This window comes from Phaenicophaeus curvirostris (genome assembly GCF_032191515.1).
Source record: "Phaenicophaeus curvirostris isolate KB17595 chromosome W unlocalized genomic scaffold, BPBGC_Pcur_1.0 scaffold_35, whole genome shotgun sequence".
In the NCBI taxonomy this organism is placed as follows: domain Eukaryota; kingdom Metazoa; phylum Chordata; class Aves; order Cuculiformes; family Cuculidae; genus Phaenicophaeus; species Phaenicophaeus curvirostris.
The window spans coordinates 2,830,994-2,858,033 of NW_027206664.1; the positions used below are offsets into that span (position 1 = coordinate 2,830,994).

A 27,040-nucleotide genomic window follows, 5' to 3' on the forward strand; every position below is an offset into this window, starting at 1 on the left:
ATGGAGCTAAACACTACTTGTGCCCCAGAGCCCTCCAGCGTTCTCCTTGGAGCCCTGAAGTCTCTCTTAATGGCTTTCAGCGCTGTGCGTCATCCTTGCTATTTTGAAATACTACCAGAGGCTAATAATCTTTCTCTTTCACCAAGGAGGGAAGTTTTCTAGTGACGTCCTGTCACAGCTGGGGTAATCCACGACACGTAGAAGTTGTGGGTAAAAGGACATCTTTATTGATTTTACAAGACTTTTTATACCCATTCTCGAGCTGCGCGTTCATGCACGCTTGGTTTAGCTAGAGACCAACAGTTCATAATTGGATGACTCCTTCTCAGTTGTAACTTCATAACTGGGTGATTCCACACACAGCCTGGCAGCTTCCTAATTTTGTTTACTCGGCTCTCCTTGGCGCCTTCCAGCTTCTCCAATGATACACGGGCATCTATTCAAGGCCAATGTTTAAGTTCACACACTCTGAGTCCCTGAACTAGGCGAGGCTTCCCACAACGTCCTTCACTGATGCCCCAGGTAAGCAGCAGACCTCCTTCTGGTGCGGGTCCGGTCTGCAGATGGGTCCCTCTGTTCCCTTTAGAAGGGAATCCCTCAAGACAATCACTCTCCTCTTCTTTTTCACAGAAGATGTTTTGATGGTCATTTGAGGATGGTGCAGCCTAGGGAATGTTTCTAGGCTGTGGGAGCCATCCTCCTCATCTGTGGGGATGGGCTCCACTTGCAGCGCTTCGTATTTATTCTTCAGGGGAATCTGGGGGTTTGTTGTCTGAGTGGGGACAGCAGGCTTCCTGCACCAGGCAGGAACTTGCTGCCATTCCCCATCTCTTCTTCCCCCAATCATGCAGTTGGCAGGTGGGTGGTGCTCAGCCGCACTAGCTCTGGCAGCCTGCTGAGTTTGTGAGAGGGCACTGCTCCACTGATCTTTCCCTCTCACACTCCCTGACAGTCCTTAGTCTAGTTACCTCCTCCCTCAGCTCTGCCACCAAGCGGGAGTTCCCCCACAAGCTTCCACAAGTGGAGCCAGTGCCAGCGGTGTGAGATGGTGTGGGAGGGGGCCACTGCCTGCAGCCCAGGGTCTGGGTAGCTGCATGTGCCCACTGAGGCTCTGTCTGGGTGACAACATCCATCCTTGCTGCTGCAGCACCCGGAGCAGCTTCAATTTTCTGTCGGGTGGCCACCATGGTCCGTGGTCCCTTTTGGCCGGCCTCCAGCCCCTCCCTGCTCGCTCGAACTGCCCCATTACACTAGCACACCAGTTTGCCACACTCCTGTTCACCGTGCTCCCTAGGGAGCGTTTAAATCTCCCGCGGTAGCCGCCGGGACCGCCCCCTCCCATCAGGCACCGCGCGGGACCGGCCGCTTCCGGGTGTCAGGCGCCCAGCGCCGCCCGCCCCGCTCTCGCCTGGGTTTTCCAGGGCTTTTCCAGGCCTCAAATGGCCACCCCGCCGCAGTACTCACCGTCCTGCCGCTGGATACCGCTGAAAAAGTGAAAAAATTATGCTATGAGTGTTGAGACATATCTTGTGATGTACTTCTAATCTAGCAAAAGAACCAGTTATGTCATTGAACACATCATAAGCATCCTGGAACAGAGGTTTAGCTGACAACTAATTTGAGAGCTAATTCTATCTCTAACAACTCTCATCAGGACAGGCCTGCTCTGTGTTAAAAGCTGACTAGGCACTTCTGTGTTTAACACCTTATCAATGTAGGATTTGCATCCAAACTTAATTTAAAAGTTGTTAGTAAAATTCTGTGGGCAGTGGATTAGGACTATTGTTATCATCGCTTTCTTGTATGTATCTGAAAATATCTTCCTAATGGTACTATTTTTTTTATACCTGTATTGTTATCTGTGCATTATCCAGTGTGTCCCGACAAGTGCCACGCTGGCTAACTGACTGCATGTCTAATGTGATAGTATCCCTTTGTAGAGCAGCAGGGATTATACTGAAGAGGATCAGTATGGTATTTCCAGTAGGAAGGGCTATTCCTAATGCCAAGGGAGGCAAGGTGTGCTCCATGGAGCTGGAATAGAGAAGTCTCTGAGTGCTGTGATCTATAACTCTCTGCCTTCCTGATCAACCTGGCTGCTGCTTGGCTGTGGTTTTTTTTCTTCATTTTGTCATTTGGATTGTCAGACTTTGGGCTAAGTTATTTGTATGTTCAGTCAATTCTTCAGACCTATAAAATAAGTTTACTTATCTGTCTTGAACAGAATAAACAACAAACAACTGCTTGCGATGTTTCCCGTAATCTAGACTCTGTAGAACTGCATAGACTTATGCTGTGCTACACGTATAAAGCTGTTAAAGCTGTTTTAAAATGTTTTTCAGGTTCTAAATGGCTTCTAAGAAGTTGGGGTCCGACTCTCATGGTAAGTGAAATTTGGTATGCTTGTCTTTTCAACAGGATGAAACCTACTATTGCTGCTGACTAATGTCCCAGCTTAGACAGTTCATGGAGACTAATCTGTTTAGCTTTCGAGTAGTTTTTCATTAGGAATGAAGTGTCTTGGCTTTTTTCTTGCATAGTTGATTGCTAATGCTGTGCCTATTCTGTGGTTAAACTGAAATTCAGCCTGTGACTATTCCCTACTCCTTCATGGCAGAATAAGACCTTCCCCTTCCTCCACTTCCTCCTTCAAAATCAAAGCTGAACTGCAGTTGTAATATTGATCTGATGTTTGCTGAAGTGGACACTTGTGGGAGTGGGATGCGGACCCTGAGTAACAATGAAATCTCAGTATGAGTATAGTCGTTCTCCTTTATTTATAAACACAACACTCCTTATATACTTATTCTAGCAGAGCACGAGCTAATAAACAACTTACAATTGGTCCTACTGTACTGTCCATGCACCTTAAGTAGTTACAAGATTGGTTAAAAGATGTTAAGCACGCGAAGGGGGCTGGTACAATGGTCTTGACGTTTTAGGGACTTTCCAGCACTGAGTTCCGTACTTTTGTTATGCACTTTCTTCTATCAACATACCAAGGTCAGCTTAAAGGGGAACACCAGGCTTAATCACAAGTGTTGATTGTTCATTGCTATCAAATCATGTCCTCAGTCATCGAGCCATCCTTCCACAGACACTAGATCTGTAGCTCCTTTCTGTGGAAGTCACATGAGAAGCTGGATTGAAAGTGAAGCTTTTAATATATCATTGAACTATGCTTACTTTTTGCTCAGCAGTGATCCCCCCCCCCCAAATTGGACTGATCTGGTTCAGCAGGCAAATGAAATGTCTAAGATATTCTCTTCTTGAGATGTATACTGTCATGTCGATGATTGGTATCATAAAAATTATTTGTCTATATATTTGCTTATCTCTTAGAAAATGGAGTATAATATGAGAGGGATTCATATTTCTGTGGAACATGAAAAATTCAGTTTGCTTCTTCAAATCAGTAATCATTCAGGGCATGACTGTGATGTTCATGGCAAATTTCTAACATGACTTTTCATGCTAGAGAAATTTCTGCTTCTAGAAACTCAACCTTCATCTTCCTGGAAAATCTTTCAGATAAGAGTTTCATAGGGAATTCCATTTTTCCTTGAGCTTTTTATTCAGTCTTGCAAGCGTAAAGTTGAAGTACAGAAAAAGAAATTCCTTGCTTAAATATGTTACTGAAAATGCTGGCAAATAAACTCTAAGACTCATTTTGGAGTTTTAGAAAGCAAGCATCCTTTATCGCAGCACTAGATGCATGAGGGTTAATTCCACCAATCATGCATAACAAGACAAGAGCTGGGTACAGAATATATTTCCCATCTGCATGCATATGTATAACATTTCCCAGAAATCTCATGCATATTCTGTTACTTCCAAGAACTAATTTTAATGTTATTATGAACTTCACAACAGCCAAATCTCCACTGATTTGTACCAGTTCCCTTGTCTGTTCAACCATGCATGCCTCAGATAAGTAGAAACTATAAAGAAATGGAAATGATTACAGAAGACGACACAGCATATAGCATCTGCTCAGCACATATTATATCTAACATAAGGTGTTATCATTTCTAGAGAGAATGCTGTCTGAAAAACACATTGTCAACTTCCAGAAAATTCATTACTTAGATGAGATTTAGCTGAAGTTAGAGAACTGATTCTACTTTAGCTCAAGCCAGAATATTCCACTTTTGCAATAGTAACTACTTCTTGCATCAAGTACATGGCTAAGGATTAATAAAAATGGCCTATCAAAACTTAATTTTTAAATGATCTTACTGTGGCCCAGTGATCCTGCAGTGAGACAATTAATTTCTTTGAGATAGCTGCTAGCTTTTCAGCAGTTGCTCTTGTATCTGTGAATGGTCTCTATGAATACTGAACTGTATTTGTCTTTTGAGTCTGTTTTTATTTCTCTCTTCTGCTTCTGAAACCAGACTAGTGAAGACACTGTTTGGAGCTAGAATTCAAGCTGTCTTAAATATTTTTCAAAACAGTATGGTGTGATGGAACATGCTTCTGGCTTCAAAAGAACAAAATCGAAACAAATGGTGCTGTAAGCTGTCTACCCTTTTGTGTACCCTCTGTTCCTAATGATCCAGCGACACTGTCACAGTACTGTTTCTGAGGAATAGTGGAGCATTTTCCTTGGCTTATTATGTCTTAAAATTGGCAGGACAATTGTTTCAGTCTTCTCTAGGGCTGTTAAGAATTAATCCCACTAAGTGAATATTGACTTACTGTAAACCATATAGCCCAACAGCTACCTTCAGCTCAGCATCTCTGGCAGGCTGAATGAAATTGGTCAACATAGTTGATGCATCTCATGTACTTCTTGTTGAGCTGCTTATTGGTGGTTAGAGGACTGTTGTTGAATCACAGAATGGTTGAAGTTGGAAGGGACCTCTGGATAGCATTATGTCCAAACTCCCTGCTCAAGCAGAACCACCTAGAGCGAGTTGCTCAGGACCATGTTCAGATGGAGATGAAGATAAGAACATGAGGTATGGGTGGAGAGGCAGGAACCCTTTTTCTGTCTTGAAGGGTGGTATTAGAACACACCTGTAACTGTGCCTAAGCATGCAACTTCAAATGCTTTCCTGTCATGTGAATAATTGGAAGTTCAAGTTTGAAGTTTGAGTAACTAGTGGCATCTATAAACACAGCTCTCATTTGTTGCACAGTGTCAGTTATACTAAGTGCAGTATGTTAATATTGCTATTGTATCATCACTGTCATTATACAACTTGAAAGCTTGTAACTCCACTTTCAGAAAATTATGGAAGTGTGGTTTGTGTGACCTCAAAAACCAAATTCTGCTTGGTTTCAAAACTGTTCCCCATTCATAATCAGTAACTGATTTTATCTGAAATGTTTCCATTTTGCTGACAAACTGGAGGACACTTCTATGAGTTGCCCAGTGATTTCCATATTACACTAAAGAGGAGAGAAATAATACTCTCGTAGTAGTTCCTTTGGCCAGGAATTGTCATATAGTGTACAGTGTCAGAGATCAGACTGACATGTACGATTTTGCCAGGGCTATTCTCAGAATTTCCTTTATATGCTTTTAAATGCTAAAAGGATGAAGTAGCTAACGTTGCGACCCAGCCTGGACAGTACAGGGGTTGCAGGGGTGAGACTCTGGGTCTCCCTATAAAATGTATGGGGCCAGTACCCACCAGGCTAAATGAAGGCAAACTGATGCCAAACTATTGGTCCAAAAAAGAATTTATTTGTACAGGCGTTCTTAGGAATAAGATTGGCATTGGCTGCTAAATCTGTGGCCAGGGAAAAGATAGAAGAGCAGAAAGGGAAGAAGAGAGGAGAGAGAGAGAGCGCACTGCCTCTGTTGCAGTCTCAACAGTGGTTTGAGGCAGCCAAAAAGAATCAGTCTCTTAAAGCTAACAGCCATATTTGTCGCAGTTTAGCCTCACCCAGCTAAATTTTAGCAGTTAAAAACTTTGCAGTTGAGCTTCCAAAATCCTTTCCCCCACCACCACCCCTCGATGAAAAAGGAGAGGGGAATGAGAGGAAAAAGACTTATGGGTTGGAAACTAGAACTACAGCTTTAATGAAATGATAATGATAATAGTGAAAATAATTAGAAAGTAATAAAATATATACAGATATCTGAGATCGCGCCCCCAGCCCACCCCCAATGACTCTACGTCACCACAGGTGCTGCAGAGCAGACATGAGGGAATGGGTCCATGGCTAGGAGAGAACTGAGCTCAGGAACTGGATTCAGGAACACACAGATCTGGGATCAGGAGCAACCAGACAAACAAGGTCCTCACTGAACATCGGCCATCACGGAAGAGCACGAGACCCTCATGATCTCTCAGTTTTATACAGACTATGATGTATATGGGATGGAATACACTGTTGGTCACTTTAGGGTCACCTGCCCTATTCACCCCTCCTCACAGGTGCAGCTCCTTTTCCACCAACTCAAGGATGGCCTTGGTTAAGTATAAGCATTGGCCTTTTTGCATACCAATGCCCTGTGTTATCACTTTAGAGAAGAAAACTGTCTCAAAAACATGCAGTTAGCTTTCAGAAAAATGGAAGTTACTTACAGCAACTGAGTTAGTCACAAAACTGACTCCAGTTTACCTCAAACTACAACAATATTAAATGACAGTTCAAAAAACCCTTTAATTGCTTCACTTGAACATGTGACTATTGAAACAGTGGCTTGTGTAGTACGTTCTATGTGTAGATTTTGCTTATTGCTTTAGAATTTGCTGCTTAAAACAATTTGCACCCTTACTCATCAGTGTGTTCAGACAGAAGGCTCATCTGTTTACAGAAAGGAAAGGATTCTTGACTTTCTGAATCAGTTTGTAACTTCACTAGGCTAGTACTGTTCTGATTGGGCTGGAGCAAAGTGAATACTACCTGCATCAGTGTTTTGCTTCAGAAAGACTTTGTACCATCAAATGTCATAAAACACTTAGTGTGTTTCTTAATGTATGCTTGCAGGTTTTGTAGCAGAGTTATATTCAAAATGAGTTTATAGCAGTGGTTGTTATTAAAAAATCTGTATACTGGGAAGAAAGTAGAAGGTTTTTATTCCTTAGTCTAGCTTCTGAGGTTAAGCTGGCAGCTGTCAATGAAGCCTGTCTAGTCTAGATGTGTTTAGGTTGTTTTATTGCACCAAAACAGTGTAAATACCACAGTGTGTGCTAGTACACTCTGTGCTAGTATCTATTTTGGGCAAAGGTGACAGCTGTGCAAGGGGAGGTGTCTACCACTTACTGTGTCAGTAGGTCTAATAAGACAAGTATTTATACACTGAGAAATTTGGGCTGTGGGATTGTGAGGGGATTGAGGAGTGGACTGTCTGATGTACAGAAGACCCTTTATTAGGCTTAATACCTCCTTTAGATATGTTAACTAGTAAAACATGTGCTGTTTGGTTTACAATGACTGGTTTTTGCTACTTGTTCACCCGCCTAAGCTAGGCATATGATTGGCCAAAATTAACGTTCATGCACCATCTTTGTGTTTCTTCTTGTTACTTTGTTTCTCATTCTCAGCCAAGGTCCTTCAAGGACAGCCTCCACTTCCCTGCGGCCTTTGGCCCACAAAAACTCCTCCACAATTCCCCCTTTTTGTTTTTCAACTAAAGCACCTAATAATGTCCACAAGGTTGGCATCCACCCCATCTTTGTCGGTCACTTTCGCTCTTGTCTCAATGTATGGATGTACCCACTTAGCCAGTACCCATCAAGGTCCTTCATCTGCAACGACAGAAGCATAACCTCTTCCCCATGTTAATAACTTGAAAGGGCCTTCCCATTTTTCTGTATCTATAGATTTGACTAGTACCTGAACATCATCGTGTTGACTTAATCTATCTGTCACTGCATGAAAGTGTTTAAATATTGGTGGTACTGACCCACTTAACCGTAAAAAATTCATAACATACAACACTTTATGGAGCCTATTTTGTGGAGATTCCCCAACTTCTCACCCTTTTTGTTTTTCTAAAATTGACTTCAATATCAAATGAGTGCGTTCAATGATAGCCTGACCAGTGGGAGAGTGGGGGATTCCAGTAAGATGGGTAATTACCCATTGTTGAAAAAAGCGTTGTGTGCTATGAGCAACATAACCTGGACCATTATCAGTTTTTAATTTGTGTGGAATTCCTAAAACAGCAAAAGCTTGTCAAAAGTGAGTTTGAACATGCCGACTTGTCTCTCCTGTGAGAGCTGTGGCCCATACGGCTTGCGAAAAAGTATCTATTGAAACATGAACATATTGTTGTTTTCCAAATACCTTAAAGTGAGTCACATCAGTTTGCCATATTTGCAAAGGGCTTAGACCTCGTGGATTTACAGCTGGTACAGGTCCTATCGCTGAGTGCTGACAGTCAGAACAACATTGAATGATTGCCTTTGCATTTCCTCTGGAGATTCCAAATTATTTTGCTAATGTTTTACCAGATTGATGAAGAAAATTGTGAGAGTCGCGCCTGCTGCAAACGGTCTGGCAGTGGCGCTGCCCACACAGGGCTGGTTAATTTGTCAGCGATAGCATTGCCACTTGTTAGCTCACCAGGCAAACTGTTGGGACTGCATATATGTACAACATAATAAACATATGATCTTGTTTGTAATAACCATAACAAACATTTAAACTGGTTAAATAACATCTCATTCTCTATATAGAATCATAGAATCATTAAGGTTGGAAAAGACCTCTAAGATCATCTAGTCCAAGCATCAGCCCAACCCCATCATGCCGACTAAACCACATCCTGAAGTGCCACATATGACGCAAGGTTGACCTTTCTATATGTTGAATGACCCTTACAATGTAATTTGAGTCTACTATAAGGTTGGCGGGTTCATTTTGGAACAATTTAAAGGCCTCTATTACTGCTTGTAACTCAACAACTTGAGGTGATCCTGGACAAATCACAATATGCTTTTTCCATTCCTGATCATCTTTCCACACTACCACTGCTTTCTGCCACTTCCATCTGTAAATACAGTTTTTCTTTCAATGGGATGTTCACATTTTTTTGGCTTGTGTTCTATTTGTATTCGTTTTAAAAAGTGATTAACCTACGTGCTGGATGTTGTATCTGTACTCTCCCCTCATATCCTTGTAAGGCAACTTGTATTGGTAGACTATTTTGGTAACACCATTGTAAATAACTGTCTGCCATAGGAATAATTATACTTTATGGCTCCTGATCACGAAGGTCTACAATTTGTTGCCGTCCCTTAATGACTAACTTTGCAAACATTTCAACTCATGTCAAAATAGTTTTTTGGGTTGGTGGGCTAAAAATATTCATTCTAAAATCATTAAAGAATCTTTTGCTGACTCGTCCCATTGGCAAATTATCCCTAAAGGCTGTTCCTTTTGATTACAAATGATGAATTGTATAACTAAATCATAATTGACCCGATGACACTGTACTAAACTAATACGCTCACTAATTTCCTGCAATGCTTGTTCAGCTTTTTTTGCCAAGGATCGAGGGGCATTTAAATCAACATCTCCTTTCAGTAATTCAAATAAGGGTGTCAACACCTGATTATTGAAACAAAGAAACTTACGCTTAACAGTTTAATTTAACCATTAAGGCAGGTACACTTTATTCAGCGCTGGAGAAGACTCGGGATTTGTCCTCAGAGTGCTTCTGCCAAGCAGTGATTTCACAGAAAATTTATACACAGAGTTGTTTTCAAATTCAAAGTGACAATTCGAGGCACACACAATTTGAGGTGTTCCGGGGTACCTCATTGCACATCCAGGGGGAATGAAATCAGATCAGCTCAGAGTTGTTAAGGTGTGGCCATATCTGAGTGGTCAATCTGAACGACTCTGGGGACAAGAAGATAAGGGTCCTTGTAATTATCTTTAGTTGTTAATCTTGTTTCTAACACATTACAATTGATGTTCCATGCCACCATTTCAATCCCCCCTTTTTCAAGGCCTTTGCAAATTCTTTTGCAAAAGAGTCACAAGAGGTCTTCTTGTTTAAAGTTCTCTTAAAAAACTTTCCTGGCTCTACTGATTTGATTTCTTTTCCATGTCTAATAACCTTGTACTGTTCACTGACGACACCAAAATGCACATTGAAACACTATCCGGGTTAACAAAACTGATAGTCCCAATGCTATGACACTGTTTTGCGGAATCAAACTCTATAACTCCATTAAGGGTTATAAAGTAGGTATGTGTTTATTCGCCGGCGGGTATGAGGGGGTAATCCTCCTAACTCGCACACAGTATGGTCTAACAAGCAGATAGTTATAGTGTAAAGACATGCCTATTCATAAGCGCCTATTACATACTCATGACCTTTCCCCGCTTCTTATTATAATTAGATTCGAGAAGCTTCTCCCATACTCGCGCAGGTGCGGTTTCGTGGTCTGGGGCTCAGGGCTGAAGTAGCCTTCATCTTCCTCATGAATTGTCCCTGAACCCAATCTGTGCGTAGGTGCAGTCTCATCCTGGTCGAGCCCCAAGACTGCAGAGACAGGTGCAGTCAGCTTTCTGCTGTTGTGCACCTTTCAGCTTTCCCTTATCAGTGAATGTCTGCGGATGAGCTCCTCCCTTATCAACATCCAGGGTCTTCAAGGCCTTTACTAGCAGACAATGCGTATTTCAGTGAGCTAAGCCTTCTAAGTTTTTCTAACTTTTCCCCTATATCATATGTCCGCACATAAATTCCCCCCTGTCTTTTAAACTCAGGCAAATTCGTTTGCCTCACACATGATCTACTTTTTGAAGGGGGACTGGATAGTATTTGCTTGAAAATTGTTAGTCGTTGTAGCATTCTCCAATTCCAAACAAACAACACAGTAAACAAAGCTAACTAAAACTAGCATGAACAGGACAATAATGGGGTGACAAAACTTATTTAGAATGCCAGTCACAGTGGGGGACCATCCAAATAGCATGTCCCACCAATGATGGTTCACATCTTCTCTTTACCCTTTTCAGGACCCTGTTCATTTCCTCCGTGTCATGGTGAGCTGTTTTCAGGGTCTTTCTCCCACTTTCTTGGACTTCATCCAAGATCTTGATCAGATCCTGATGTTTCATTAATTGTTTTATCAATATAAGGTTCATTACATAGCGTATCGACTGGTAAGATACGACTGGTGCTAAGTAAGAAAAGTCACACCCGACAATCTTAACAAAATTACAAATGCAAAAATTAGAATGATTCTTGCTATCTATAATTGTCTCATCTATTACTATAGAAATACAACCAGTTCTTAAACATATACAACCTAGGCCAATATGTACAAGTACAGTCTTCTGATGAGTGTCTGGATGGATCTCAAAGTGACCGATGGGTCACTGGAACCCCAAAACGGTGTATTATCTCTTGTATTAATGTTCTGGTTACCTCTCGAGCCTTGGCTGTTCTGGTAGGGAATGCCTCTGGCCAACCTGAAAAGGTATCGGTTAGTACTCACAAATATCAATACCCCCCTTTTCTTGGAAGTTCTAAAATAATCAATTTGCCATTGTCGTCCAGGCCTGTTGCCTTTCCTGATTTGGCCCATTTCCAGTGTGGGGGTATTTTTGAGATTAGTCTGGAGGCAAAGATCACACTGCCGAGTCACTTGTCTCACAGTAATGTATACATTTCTAGCTACAATTTCTCTAATTAGGCATTCCTACAGGGCCTCTGCTCCCCAATGCCTTTTTCTATGCTTCTCTTTTACTAAAACCCATATGATTAATTTACCTTGTAGGGTGAGAACTCATCCCTCCTCATTATATGACCCTTCCAAATGTGCAGTGAGCTTTTGATCTTCTTTGGTATATTGGGGCTCTCCTTCCAGGGAGATTCGCCCATCAGGGGTCAAAGCCCCTTCTGGTTTTACCTCCCCTTTGGCTGCCTGTTTTGCCTCTCTGTCCGCCAGCTCATTTCCTCTCCAGTTCCGAATTCTCTTTCTGTTGTGCTTTGATTTGCATGGTTTTTACCTTCTCAGGGAGCTGGACTGCTTCCAGTAGTTTCAGGATCTCCATGTTTGATGTATTTACCCTGTGAGTTCAATAAATCTTTTTCCTTCCAGTTTGCTCTGTGCGCATGTACAGCTCTGAATGCATACCTCGAATCTGTATAGATATTTCCAGCTTTGCCTTTATCCAATTCCAAGGCACGGGTCAGAGCAATTATCTCTGCCTTTTGTGCAGAGGTATTCATGGGTAAAGGTCCTAACTCTGTTATGTCTCGACTAGTGATAATGGCATATCCAGCATGTCTTTTACCGCTTAGGACATAACTGCTCCCATCCATGAACCAATCTTCAGCACTTCCCATAGGACTGTCCTTTAAGTCCGGATGGCTCAAGTATATCGCCTCAATAGTTTCCAGACAGTCATGATGTACTGGTTCCCCTGTGTTTCGGCTAAGAAAAGAGGCTGGATTGACAATGTTAGTAATTACAATTTTCTACCATTGCAGTCTGGTATTTCAAGAACCTTTGTAGGAAAAGCCAGTGTCCACCTTTCACTTCCAATACAGCAGATATTGTATGGGACACCAACATAATCATTCTCTGGCCCAGGGTGAATTTTCAGGCTTCCTGTGTACCTAGTATTACAGCCGTAACCGCTCGCAGGCATCCAGGCCAACCTTTTGCAGTTGCGGCCGATTGCTTGGAGAAGTATGCAACTGCTCGGCGATACGGGCCTGGATCCTGTGCCAATATTAGAGGAGAAAAAAAATGGCTTACTCACATCTGGGAGTCCCAAGGCCGAAGCCGACATCAGGGCCTTTTTCAGTAGCTCAGAGGCCTGTATAGCTTCTTTATTCCTTTGAAGGTGTTTCTGTTCAGTGGTTGTTAGTGTGTACGGGAGTTTAACAAGCAGTCCCTCCACAGTCAGCACCACCCAGTCATTCCCAGAAGAATTCGTAACTCTCTCACTGTTTGCAATCTCGGAGTCTGCATATTGCCTCTTTTCGGGCTTGTCCCCAAGTCCTCTGTCCAGCACTGACTTCGTAGCCCAGGTAAATCATCTTGCACTGCATTATCTGGGCCTCCTTTTTGGATTCCCGATATCCCTGGAGTCCTAGAATATTCAATAGACTCACCGTCCAGGTCATGCAAGTGTCCCTCATCCTGGTGGCAATCAGGATATCATCCACGTACTGTAACAGTTTTTCTTCCCCAAACAGGGCATCTCAGGACTCAAGATCTTTTGCAAGTTGATTGCCAGATATAGTAGGGTTGTTTTGATTTCTGCAGTAATACTGTCCAAGTGAGCTGATTTCTGCATCCACTTTTGAGATTCTCCCCTTCAAATGCAAATATTTTCTGGCTGGCCTCATGGAGAGGGAGGCAAAAGAAGGCATCCTTCAGGTCTAAAGTGGTAAACTAGGTTACTTCAGGTGTCAATAGAGTATATGGGTTTGCCACCACCGGATAGAGGTCTTTATTATTTTATTTACAGCTCATAAGTCCTGGACCACTTGGTATGATCCATCAGGCTTCCAGACAGGTATTGGCCGAATTTCTTCCCTGTCTTCTCTCTTTAGGGGATCTTATTTAATTCTTACTGACTGCCGCCCTTCTTTGATTTGACCTCAACAGGTGGAGCATTCTTTGCTTTTCCTGGCACATCAGTGGCCCATACCCCAGGGTATACCTGGTTCGTAATTTCCTCGTTGGCCTTTCCTCCTGTGGGAACACTAGCTAGAGATAAGCTCATTATTTGTATGTATTGTTGATCATTTACCTCCAGAGTAATTTCTCCTTTTACAAATTTAATCACAGCCCCTAATTGTTCTAGTAAATCTCTCCCCAAGAGTGCCTTCGGGGAATTGGGGCATGTACAGGAATTGGTGTATACCCCAATTTGTATTTCAAAGGTTTGCAAAAATATGCCTTTTCTCTTTGGCCAGTTGCTCCCTTTACCATCATGTAGACATTTCCCAGGGGTATCAAAGCTTGGTTTAAATCTGAATATGTTGCCCTGGCATCAATTAAAATTCTACCTTATTTTACTCTTTCCCTAGCTTCATTATAACCAGAGGGTCTGCTAGGGTGGATTTCCCAGATCTCCCTCAATCCTCCTTCACATGGGCCGCTATCTGTCCTTTCTGATTACTCTGCTCTCCTTCATTTCTTTTTTGCCTCGTTCAACAATACTTGCAGGTTCCTATCTCCTATGGAATGCAGCTTCAGGAATTTATGCCTGATATCCCCTGCTGAGTGACCCAAGAACAAAGAAACTAGTTGTTGTATTCCTACCTCTGACCCAGGATCCAGCGGTGTGCTGTGGGACATTGCGTCCCTTAATCAATCCAGGAATTCAGATGGTGACTCGGAAGGACCTTGCTTAACTGCATATAATACTGACCAATTTATTGTTTTGGGAATGGCTCTTTCCATCCCTTCTAGAATCCACCCCTGCTATGCTTGCAGCCTTTCTTTATGTGCATTCCTGTTCGTATCCCACTTTGGGTCTTGTAGAGGGAAATAATCTTTAACGTTCACCCCTTCTCATTTATAATAATCTTCGTCCAAATCCCCCCACAGTCTTTAAGACTGTTTAGTTGTTTCTCTGTCTCTGTCAAACACTCCAATAATAACTGTAGAACGCCCCCATTAGGGTTGTGCTGTCTTATAATAAACTGAAAATATTTGGCTGCACTTATCGGATCATTACGGTAGTCCCGGGCAACCCTTTCCATGCTTCTAAATCAACGGTGGAAAAGGTACCTTGATTAGCATTGGCTCTCCATCAGGTCCTACTGCCTCCCGGAGAGCTGCCTGCAGGACCATTGGAGCAGACTTTTTCTGATGTGGGAGGATACCAGGCTATCCAGAGGAGTGGGGGTCCTTTCCGAGTCGGCATCTTGTTCCTGTGATTGAGGGGGAGGCTTAAACAGATCAGTTAGATCCTGTTCTGGTGCCTGGCGAGTTTTGTTTAGCTTTGTGCACTTTTGTCCGATGCTGCACACTGAACAACAATTGCCTCAGTTTACCTCCAGATTCCTTGTTATGTTCTCGCTCAAGGGCGAGTGCCAGAGGGTCCTGTGGGGGCACAATTCCACAGTCCCTTTTTCACTCCGTATTGTTACGGAGGGTTAAAAACATATCCTCGTATGACACTTCATCCCACTTTCCTTCTCTCCTCAAAACCAATACTAATTGTAAGAGGGTGTTATAATCTATTGTCTCATTAAGTGGCCACTTTGCCCCATCATCAAATTTGTAAAGCAGCCACCACTGATTACAATATTTAATAAGGGTCTTTTTGTTTTCAGTGCTCCCAGTTCCAAACAACATCCTTCCAATGTGTTAATACACACCCCAGAGGGCTCTTTTTGTTTTCCGTTTTTAGTTTCTTTAGTTTGCCTTTTCCTTAGTTTCACCTCCTTCTTTCTCAGTTTTCACTAAAACCTTTCTTTGCACTGTTCTTTAACCCATTCCCGGTCTTTCCCCTCAAGGTCCTGGATTTCTGGAACCAAACTTTCTTTTCCACTACTGATCATGCTTTCCATTAAATTACATTAAGTTTTGTCCTTGCCAATTAGGCAGTAGTCCAACCTTTCTTACATTACTGATAAACATAATATATGCACACATATACCAAACCTGAATGTATTGTTCCCCAATTATACACAATAACACTGTCCGCAGAAATAATCACACAACAAATTTTGGATAAATCAATAGTTGGCGCTCTTAAAATTTTAAGGATAATTTCTCCCATCTTTTAATAAAGCCTGTTTAGGAATCCCTACAATAGCCGGTTTGCTCATTATTCTTATGCGAATAGAATTGTTCATAACCCAGTATCTCCCTGCAGAGATAGCATGTTTAACTCCCGCGGACTCAGCAAAGAAGCAGAAGGAGGGGGGCACCCATACACACACACAGACGCAAGGCTGGGTTTTTCCATTTTTTTTTCCCTTTTTGCTAGGTATTTTCAAAACTAATTTGTAAGTTTTATAAACGTTTGAAGCTTCAAGCGCTTTGTCTCTGGCAGCGCCCCTTGCTTTTCAGAGTGAGCAAGCTGTCCTGCCTAGTTTTACCTGCATAGTACTTGAAACTCCTTGGTGGCACAGGTCGGCTACCTGAGCCCACGCCGGCGTGCCCGCTTCTCTCCCCACCAATATCCAAAGTTTTAAATTCCTGCCGAACTCCAGCACTCTATCATACATTAAACAATTCACAGAGCACAGAACTAATTAACAACACACAACAGTCAGAACTCCTCACTCACTTTGCAGCGATGCTGCATCTCAAACACACAGCTATTCGTTTCAGGGCCAGCCCAACTCACACAGTGTTAGTTACGACCAGTTGAATTGGATCCACAATTTCCGATGTCATGGATATCCAAACCACACACGGTACCAGGCACATACAACACCTGAAATATGATGATAGCTATCCCCAGCCTTGAATGCCTTACAAGGTCTTGGCAAGCTATAGGGAATCCCTCCCCACAGCTACCTCACTACGCGTCCCGTTGGGCCCAACAATCCCAGGGGCGAGCAATCTAGCTCCTCGTCAATGCGTGTGGCGTCCCATGCACGCCTTACAGACTCATCCCCTGCCTCCCCTGCAGGTAGCCGTATCCCCAAGTCACATACCTTGTCCGCCCACTGATGGGCCGTCTCTCTCCCCGCAGCGATCGGATGGGGATGAGAGATTCTCCGGAGAAATAGTCCAGCGGCGCCTTGAACGTCCCGCTCCCCACTGGTCCTGCAGTCGGACAGAGAGGGCGTCCCATCTGGGGTGCCAAATTGTTTTGCAGAATCAAACTCTATAACTCCGTTAAGGGTTATAAAGTAGGTATGCATTTATTCGCTGGTGTGTGTGAGGGGGTAATCCTCCTAACCCACACACCGTATGGTCTAACAAGCAGATAGTTATAGTGTAAAGACATGCCTATTCATAAGCGCCTATTACATACTCATGACCTTTCCCCGCTTCTTATTATAATTAGATTCGAGAAGCTTCGCCCATACTCGCGCAGGTGCGGTTTCGTGGTCTGGGGCTCAGGGCTGAAGTAGCCTTCATCTTCCTCATGAATTGTCCCTGAACCCAATCTTGTGCGCAGTCGCATTCTCATCCTGGTCGAGCCCCAAGACTGCAGACAGGTGCAGTCAGCTTTCTGCTGTTGTGCACCTTTCAGCTTTCCCTTATCAGTGAATGTCTGCGGATGAGCTCCTCCCTTATCAACATCCAGGGTCTTCGAGGCCTTAACTAGCAGACAATGCGTATTTCAGTGAGCTAAGCCTTCTAAGTTTTTCTAACTTTTCCCCTATATCATATGCCCGCACATCAACACTGAGAAAAGATTGTTTCAACCAGGGCAAGTTTAGGAGCTAGTAATTTAAGAAATATCTGTACCCTCCCACTCTTGTATGGAGTTAAGAAGGCCATACTAGTTTTTTATAGAAGTTTCTACAGTCTGAGACTGGTCAAATTGGAACAACTCATGCCCTCGAAATCAGAGCGTCCTTTATGGTATCTTAATAACAGATAATCAATTGCAACTTTATTTTCTAAAACTGATTCTGAAGTTGTCTAGTTTCAAGATTTGAGGCCTCCAAGGCTCGGGGTATAATTGAGGTTCCTTGCATACCTACAAATAAATCTCTTTCAGGTATTATAATTCATGGGCACGGCTACTCCTGGTGTTAAAAGGAGGCCAGCGTAGTTTCAGCTTTATATAACAGGTTTGACAACCACCTAGAGTTTCCAAAGGTTTGAATGCTTGCGGGGATTCCCAAAATACATGGAATAAATATATGTTGTACTGAAAAAACAGCATTTAAACAAAAGGCCATGCTATTGTATATTGTACAAGCAAGTTTTCTTTTAAAGGTGTTAAGCGTTCTGTTGTCCACTGACTGGTAGGTGATTTTCTTCACTTGATCCAAGTTCTTTCATCTTGGTTGCTGCAAAGGCTGTTAGCGATACTTCGTAGGGTCCATTCCACTGTCCTCCCGGTGGTTTTCCTGTAAAATCTTTAATAGAAAAACTCATCCCCAGGTGTAAAAGGATGTACAGATTGCATTGCTCTAGGCCATGCAGCTTGTATTTTTAAATTTGTTTGTTGTTTGGTTGGTTGGTTTTTGTTGTTTTGCTTTTTGTTGGGTTTTTATTTGTTTCTCAAGCAAGTTCAGCTGGTTTTGTTAGCTGATTAGACAAATTCTCACCTAATTCTGTGAGATCTTCTCCTGTACACTGCAATTGGCATACAGGGCTAATACTTTTCTTTCCTTATTTCAAAACCTAAGCAAGGCCAAAGGAAGTGCTTGATGCCAATATAGATTGGCTTCTTGACAACTTTTAGCGTATGGCTGTTTTATCAGCAACAATGTGATGATTCATTTTCTCCACCTGGCCTCTAGCCTGTGGTCAGTATGGAGAATGTAACTGCCAATCAATTCTTAAAATTTCACTAATGTTTTTTCCAGTTTAGCACGAATGTGTACCTCTACCCGACAATATTACTGCAGGCACTCTAAATGCTCCTTTTTATTGGGAGTTCAGAGAGATCTATTTGCATTCCTATTATTTACACTCCATAGGGTTTGTTTTGTTTGTTTTGGTTTTCTTTGGGTATATGTTGTTTTATTTGTAACTCCTCTAAGACCAATTTCCATAGCGCTCCTGATGGCATTATTATTTGTCCATCTGGAACATAAAATCACCCATTATCTACTTCTCTTCTTCTATATTGATAATCAGTTTTCTATCTTCCCTTGAATATTTCTCCAATTTTAAATCAGAATCAGGGATTTGAAGTTTACCATCTGGAATCAAAGCAGATATTACTTCTGCCTTTTTCTGTGGCCATCCTGGCCTCAAAATCTCCTGCCAATTTGTTACCAATTTTCTGGCCAGTATTACCTCTCTGGTGACCTTTGTAGCATGTGACAGCTACTTCTTCTGGAAGATTTACAGCTTCCAGCAGCTTTGGGATTTCTGCTGCATGTTTAATGTGTTTTCCTTGGGCAGTAAGGAGTCCTCACTCTTTCCATATAGCACCGTGAGCATGCACCTCTCCAAAGACGTAGTTTGAATCTGTCCATATATTTATCTTCCTTCCTTTTGCTAATTCCAGTGCTTGACTTAAGGCGATTATTTCGGCTGATGTTCCTGGGGTAATGGTCTGGCCTCGATCACTTCTCTGGTGGTAGCCACTGCATATCCAGCCTTCCGATGTCCCTGCTTCACGAAGCTGCTTCCATCACTGTACCAGGAATCTTCCACATCCATGAGAGGTTTTTCCTTTAGATCCGGGCGGCTGGAGCATCTTCAGGCACTCATGTATCACTGGTTCTGAAGCAGCTCCACTAAGGAAAGATGCTGGATTTACAGTGTTAGTGGTGATTATATTCACATCATCTTGCTCTACCAATATGGCTTGATAGTTCAAAAATCTAGAGGGGGAAAGCCAGTGACCTCCTTTCTGCTCCAACACCGCTGAGACTGTGTGTGACACCATGACAGTCCTTTTTGGCCCATAGTGAATTTTCGGGCTTCTTGGATATTCAGAACTACAGTTGCAACTCCCCATAGGCATCCAGGCCATCCCTTGCTTACATCATCCAATTGTTTGGAGAAGTAGGCTGCAGCCCTTTTACAGGGGCCTAGCTGCTGTGTCAGCACCCCCAGGGCCATCCCCTGTCTTTCGTGAGAAAATAACCAGAAAGGGTTTGAAACATTGGGAAGGCCTAAAGCTGGGGCCTTCATCAATTCCTTCTTTAATTGTTCAAATGCCCTTTTTACCTCCCCAGTCCAAGCCAATTTCAATGATCCCATTGGACATTCTTTCAATGGTTCATACAATGGTTTCACTAAGAGTCCATAGTTATATATCCATAAATGACACCAACCTGTCATTCCCAGAAAGGTTCTGAGCTCCTTTACCATTCCTGGCATGAGAGTGCAGCAAATAGCTTCCTTTCGGGCTGTCCCGAACTCTCTGTGTCCTCTGGAGATCTCGAATCCAAGGTAAGTAAGTCATCGCTGCATAGGCTGGGCCTTCTGCTGAAAGACCTGATACCCGCTCAGTCCAAAAGTTCAATAGACTTGCAGTCCGTTGCTCACAGTCGTCCTCTGTTTGTGTAACTCTCAGGAGGTCACATACTGCAGCAGGGTTCCAGTCCCTTGTTTCCAGGTCTCAAGCCAGCTGGTTCCCAGAAATAGTTCAGCTGTTCTTAATACCTTGAGGCAATACTGTTCAGGTTAGTTGTGTTTTACTACCAGTTTCAGGGTTTTCCCATTCAAAGGCAAATCACCTTTTTGATTTCTTCAGCCAATATCAAGCAGAAGAAGGCATCCTTCAAATCCAGTACAGTAAACCACAATGGATCTTTTAATTGGTTGGCAAGGTACAGGGATTTGCCATCATTGGATGTAGTTCTTCTTACAATTTTATTTATGGCCCTTAAATCTTGCACTGACCTATAGCTTTTATCTAGTTTCTTTACAGGAAATATTGGAGTATTATATTCTGATTTACATTCTTTTAATAACCCATATTGTAAAAAATTGTCAATAATCATTTTTATCCCCTTGCAATCTTCTAATCACAGAGGGTATTACCTGACATTCACAGGGGGCAATTTTACCTTCGCATGCTTCACATTTCTGGCCTTCCAGATATCTCAGAAGCCAATATGCCTGGATAAACCTGTTCCAAAATCTCTGCTGTTAGCAGTGTTTATTTCCACCTGTTTTAAGGACAAACTCAATACTTGGATTAGTTTATGATCTCTCACTTTAAATTTTGTGCCTCCTGCTCCAAATATTATTTCTGTCTCTAACTGCTTTAGTAAATCTCCTCATTAATGGTCTAGGGGCTCCTAGCAAACAAATTCATGTGTACCCACTTGTTTTCCAATTCGTATTTAGCAGACTGCACAAAGAATGCTTTTTCGGTTTGGCCAGTAGCTCCTATTACAATCACAATATTTTATTTCTATCTGCAGGAATCGGTTGCTGGTTTACACAGAGGCTCCTGTATCTATCAAGAATATAACCTTTTCACTCGTATTCCCCAGCTTTATTTTAACCAGTGGATCCTCCAGTGTAATTTCCCCATGTCCCAGTCATTCAAGCTCAGCTACAACACCCGGTTCTGATTCCTCTACAGTATGCACATCGATTATTTCTTAATTCCAGACCCCATTCTCTTGCCACGTTCTCTTGCCTCTCCAGGTGATTTTGCAAACTGGAAAACACATCTGCACACATCTGCACCCAATTCTCCTCACACCTCAAGAACAACGTTAATTGCAACAAGGTGTTATGGCCGCTTTTCCCCATAATCGAGCTCATACACCAGCCACCACTGATTATCAAAAGCTTTTATCAGGGTTTATCTCTTTGTCCACCACTCGGTGGACCACTGATCCCCTTATGATCTAAGATCTTCATGATCTAAAATATATCCCAGCTGGCTTTTCTTTAAAGTGCAGCCACTCTGCCAGCCTCCCATCTTATGGGTTCTGTGTTCTGGCTCCCCAACCACAAATCACTTGCACTGCATAGGTGCATCTTTCCTTTTTGTCCTGGTTCTTACATTCAGGACAACTCAAATCCCAACCCTATGTTACCCACAATTTCTTGTTACACCACATGCATTATGTCAGGGTGCAATAAACACCCGTCAGCAATCCATATACAATCTGGATAAAATTCATCATTATTTCTACAACCAAACAAATACAATTTTGTACAAATATCTCATTTCACTGAAAGAAGGAATAAATCGTGTTAAGGAAATGAATTAGATAGTTTAGCTTGTTTGCTAATTGAAAACAAGGACAGTTCCACAGCAGGGACAAAGGACAGGCCTGAAGACACAAGAAGGGCGGGGGAGATAAGATGAAGACCATCAGAGGCAAACAGAAGACACAAAGAAACTGTGATGTGGGTATACTAATAAGTTCCGGAAAACAATGGGCATTTAACATGTAACTGTTTAACCAGTATTTCCTGGAACCCACACAAACATGTATGTTTAACCTGTATAGAAGTCATGCAGCCAGTGGGGACTCATTAGTGGGACACATTAGGTGCACTTAACCCATGTGTGCCCCGGCATTGTTTATTAAAATCATTCCTGCTTAATAATCGAATTGGTATTGGTAACTGGGATTGGCTTCTCACATTATCACCACAAAAATAACACACACACCCCCCAACATTAACTTATTCACTTCAAAACATACAGAGACCACACATTCACTTCAAATCGACATATAGTGCCATAGTTCCAGTTTCTGTGATTAATGTCACTCTACAGCCAAGACCTCCTGACCACACTGACAAAAATCAGAAACCAGGTATTAGTTAATACTCCTTTACAACCAAGGCCTACTTATAGTTTCAAGTTCATTTGGCTAATGTCAGTCTACAACCTGGACCTCCTGACCACACTGACAAAACCCAGAAGCCAAAATCAGTACCAAGACCAAATAAAAATACTCCTGTCACAACCAAGGCCTCCGCAACTTCAATGTATGCCTATAAGACGCTAGCAGTCCGGCATACGCTCTACTCAGCATTATGCAGTAACGACTTATGAGGAGCCAAACCAAATGGACCGATCCCCAAACTGAAGAAAAAAAAATTTCAAGTGTACCTTTTTATCTGATAGTCCTTGTCTGTCCCCACAGAGATCCAGTTGAGAAGAGGAGTCTCTCTGGAGAAATCCCCGGGGGTACCCAAGAGAGTCCTGAGCCCAAATGGGTCCTGCAACCGGGCAGAGAGGGTCCCATCTGGGTCGCCAAATCTGAAACAAAGAAACTTACGCTTAACAGTTTAATTTAACCATTAAGGCAGGTACACTTTATTCAGTGCTGGAGAAGACTCGGGATTTGTCCTCAGAGTGCTTCTGCTGAGCAGTGATTTCACAGAAAATTTATACACAGAGTTGTTTTCAAATTCAAAGTGACAATTATACTTGTTCCGGGCACCTCATTGCACATCCAGGGGGAATGAAATCAGATCAGCTCAGAGTCGTTAAGGTGTGGCCATATCTGAGTGGTCAATCTCAACGGCTCTGGGGACAAGAAGATAAGGGTCCTTGTAATTATCTTTAGTTGTTAATCTTGTTTCTAACACATTACAATTGATGTTCCATCCCACCATTTCATTATTAATCCCCAACAAGTTTTGAATCCAATTAATGTTACCCAACAATACCTGCACATCATTTAGTGTATTGATTTTTACTTTTAATTGCACCTTTTGAGGTTCTATTGCGTGCTGTAAAGTTTTCCATCCCAAATATTTCCATGGAGCTTCTCTATGGATTTTTTCAGTAGAAATTTATAATCCATATTGCTCTGAACAGTTTTGCAACTCCTTCAGTTCCATATTCAGATCTGCCTTTCCCGTTACAAAAATGTCATCCATATAATGATAGACTATCAATTCTTTATGATGATCTCTAAAACTGCATAGGGCACAATCTAGGTATATTTGGCACGTTGTTGGCGAGTTTTTCATTCCTTGTGGCAAAACAACCCAATGATATCTTTTCATGGGTTCCCTTTTATTAACACTTGGCATGGAAAAGGCAAATATTTGTGCATCTTGATCATGTAGAGGTATTGTGAAAAAACAATCCTTCAAATCTATGATTAAAATATTCCAGTTTATTGGTATCATTGCCAGTGAGGGGAGACCGGATTGTAGTGTTCCCATATTCTCTATAACTTCATAAATTTTTATTAAATCATGTAAAAGCCTCCATTTTCCAGTCTTTTTAGGTATGACAAAAACTGGAGTGTTCCATGGACTAGTAGTTGGTACAATACGATTTTTCTCTAACTGTTCTTGGACTAATTCTTGTAAAATGGCGACCTTCTCTTCTGTTAGCAGCCACTGATCTACCCAAACTGGCTTTTCTGTTTTCCACTTCAGTTTGAGTACTGGTCGCCCATTAGTGGTCGCCACTATAAATTTTTCTGATTAGTAGCCAATGTACATCCCATTTGCCCCCAAACATCCCTTCCCATTAAATTCATAGGAAGGGGGGCAATATATGGCCTGATTTGACAAGCAAACCTATCCTCTGTACTTATTTGAATTAGATATTTACTTTGCAGAGTTTCTGATACACCCCCAACTCCTATTAGGCCTCCATGGGGGTTAGTCAGTTCCCATGTTTTTGGCCAAAACGTTGAAGAAACGACTGTGACATCTGCACCTATATCTAACAGCATATTCACTAACAATTGCTGCTGTTGTTGCACATGTGTTACTGTTACTAACATTGTTGGGTTTTGAGCAGTTATTTGTGCCTCCCAAAAAATGTTTTTGTCATTCCCTGTAGAACCAAAACCTCCCTCTCCCCTGTCAACAATTTCTGCTTGATAAATTTGTGCCTTAAAAGGTATTAATTAGGCACTTTGGCTTCTCTTTTCAATAATTACTGGAGGGCTGGGGTTCCATATCATGGCTTGAATTTGCCCTTCATAATCTGCATCAATCACCCCCGGTAATACAAAAATCCCCTGTAATGTGGTACTTGACCACCTAAACAACAATGCACTCAGTCCAAATCCTAACGGCTTGTAGGCATCAACTGGAAGACTTTGTACACTGTTGTTCCACAGAGTCACTGCCTCTATTGTGGAGGCATCCACTCTGGCATTTCCAGTTGTCCTTGCTCGGAGGCGGGCCAGGCACCCTGGATTCTCGATCTTTATTCCGGAGGAATCTGTATCAGGAATCTGTATCAGGGTGCTGCTCTGGGTTGTGCTCTGTGATCATTTCCCTGCTGTTTTCTAGGTGTAAGGGTTTCAATGATTGTGTAAATGGAGCTCTTAAACCATTCATTTGTACTGTTTTTTGGACTTCCTTAATGAGCTCCCATTGAAAAGCTCCCCACTGTGGTGGTGCATTTTTGCGGAGCTGAACTGGGTAAGCAGCCTTAGGCACACTTTTCCCTTCAGCCGCAACATTTTTAAACACAGCATCCCATCTGTGTCCATAATCTTGCGATGAGTGATACTGTGACTCGGTCTCTTTCTCAAACAGGGGAGCAGATGGATGTACAATGATGTTTTCACAAGCAGCTTTCGGAGGTTTAGGAGAGGGTCTCTTGGGTCTCACTACACTTTTCTACCTCTGCTACTAATTTCTCCTCTTCGTCTTCCAATGAACTCGAGTAGCTTACTTCAAAAATCTCCTGACCTTCTTGTTCTTTCGAATCATCATTTTGCATTCCTTCGCCATCTAATGTTTGTTTTACTGCTCCAGCTACGGACTTCTCTGCTTTCAGTGCTTCTAAAGTCTCTAAGCACCACGTTGTTGCTACATGCACAGCAATATCATCTCCATGGGAGACATGTTTCTAAATTAAGTCCTCTGCATCCATCTCTACTATTATATCTTCAGCCACCCACCTGAATTCACGATTCGGTGATTGCCCAGGCATAGGGTTTGCCTGCTCAGTCCAGCTGGCGAGACAATCATTCGGCTTGAAGTTTCCGCCCCCCCAGCGCTGGTTCCACAGATCATGTCATGTCAGGGACACTATTTGAGGGGACTGAGGCACGGACTCCTGCCTGATGAACAGAAGACCCTTTATTAGGCTTAATGGCTCCTTTATATACATTAACTAGTAAAACAAGTGCTGTTTGGTTTGCAATAATTGGGTTTTGCTACTTGTTCACGTGCCTAAGCTAGGCATATGATTGGCTAAGATTAATGTTCACGTGCGTGTTTCTTCTTGTTACTTTGTTTCTCATTCTCTCAGCCAAGGTCCTTCAAGGACAGCCTCCACTTCCCTGCGTCCTTTGGCCTGCAAAAACTCCTCCATAAGATTGGTGCAGAGAGGTAATCCTGATTCACTTGGATCATCCTGCTTAGAGCAGGACTTGTGCCAGTGGGACTAAGCAGGGCATAGTAGCAGTAGTCACACCGGACTGTGAGCAGTCAGGAGATCTGGTTGTCTCTGACCTGGCCAAGTGCAAGGTCCTACACCTGTGTCGGGACAATCCGTGGTTTCAATACAGGCTGGGGGATGATGTGGTTGAGAGCAGCCCTGCAGAGAAGGACTTGGGGGTGCTGATTGCTGAGAAGCTTGACATGAGCCGGCAATGTGCACTCGCAGCCCAGAAGGCCAACGGTATCCTGTGCTGCATCAAAAGAAGCATGACCAGAAGGTCAAGGGAGGTGATTCTGCCCCTCTACTCCTCTCTTGTGAGACCCCATCTGGAGTACTGTGTCCAGTTCTGGAAACCCCAAGAAGGATATGGAACTGTTGGAATGGGTCCAGAGGAGGGCTACAAAGAAGATCAGAGGGCTGGAGCACCTCCCATATGAGGACAGGCTGAGAGAGTTGGGCTTGTTCATCCTGGAGAAGAGAAGGCTCCGAGGAGATCTTATAGTGGCCTTCCAATACCTGAAAGGGGCCTACAAGAAAGCTGTGGAGGGCCTTTTACAAGGGCATGTAGTGATAGGAAGAGGGGGAATGACTATAAATTGGAAGGGGGAAGATTTAGAATAGATATTTGGAAGAAATTATTCACAATGAGGGTGTTGAGGCACTGGAACAGGTTGCCCAGGGAAGTTTTGGATGCCCCCCTCCCTGGAGGTGTTCAAGGCCAGGTTGTATGGGGCCTTGAACAGCCTGATCTAATGGGAGGTGTCCCTGCCTATGGCAGGGGGATTGGAACTAGATGATCTTTAAGGTCCCTTCCAACCCAAACCATTCTATGATTTACCACTCTCAGTGCAAAAGCTGTCACGGTTGTTATTTATGTGTAAGCAAACGCTTTGACATATACAGGTTCTCAAACTGCCAGCTCAAATACTCCTTGGATGCCATGTTGCAAATAGTGGTTTTGGTGGACAGTGAGGTTCCATCTGGATGCTGTGCTGTATAATGCTTGAATGTGTGCTTTTCAGGAAGGATCAGTGATAGTACTATTGTATTCTGCCTGGAGCATTTTTTTTTTGGCTTGGTGGTGCAGGTGGGATGTAGGTTATTCAGACTGATGGTTTCAAAGCTGGAGGGAATACCACCTGTGTCCTAACAGGACTTTGGGTCCAGCCAATGTGGTGCATAGCATGAGAGCTCAAGTGATGACAGG

At 42.7% G+C, this 27,040-nt stretch overlaps 1 protein-coding gene across 2 annotated transcripts in view; it reads left to right on the plus strand.

Moving 5' to 3' along the window:
* The window catches only part of LOC138733829 (ubiquitin-associated protein 1-like), a 97,822-nt gene that overhangs the window by 34,215 nt on the left and 36,567 nt on the right, over positions 1-27,040 (plus strand). For both annotated transcript variants that reach the window (XM_069881326.1, XM_069881327.1), the window contains exon 2: positions 2,343-2,383. In XM_069881326.1, the coding sequence (XP_069737427.1) occupies positions 2,350-2,383 (34 nt within the window). In that variant the 5' untranslated portion in view covers positions 2,343-2,349. The remainder of the gene's footprint in view (positions 1-2,342; positions 2,384-27,040) is intronic.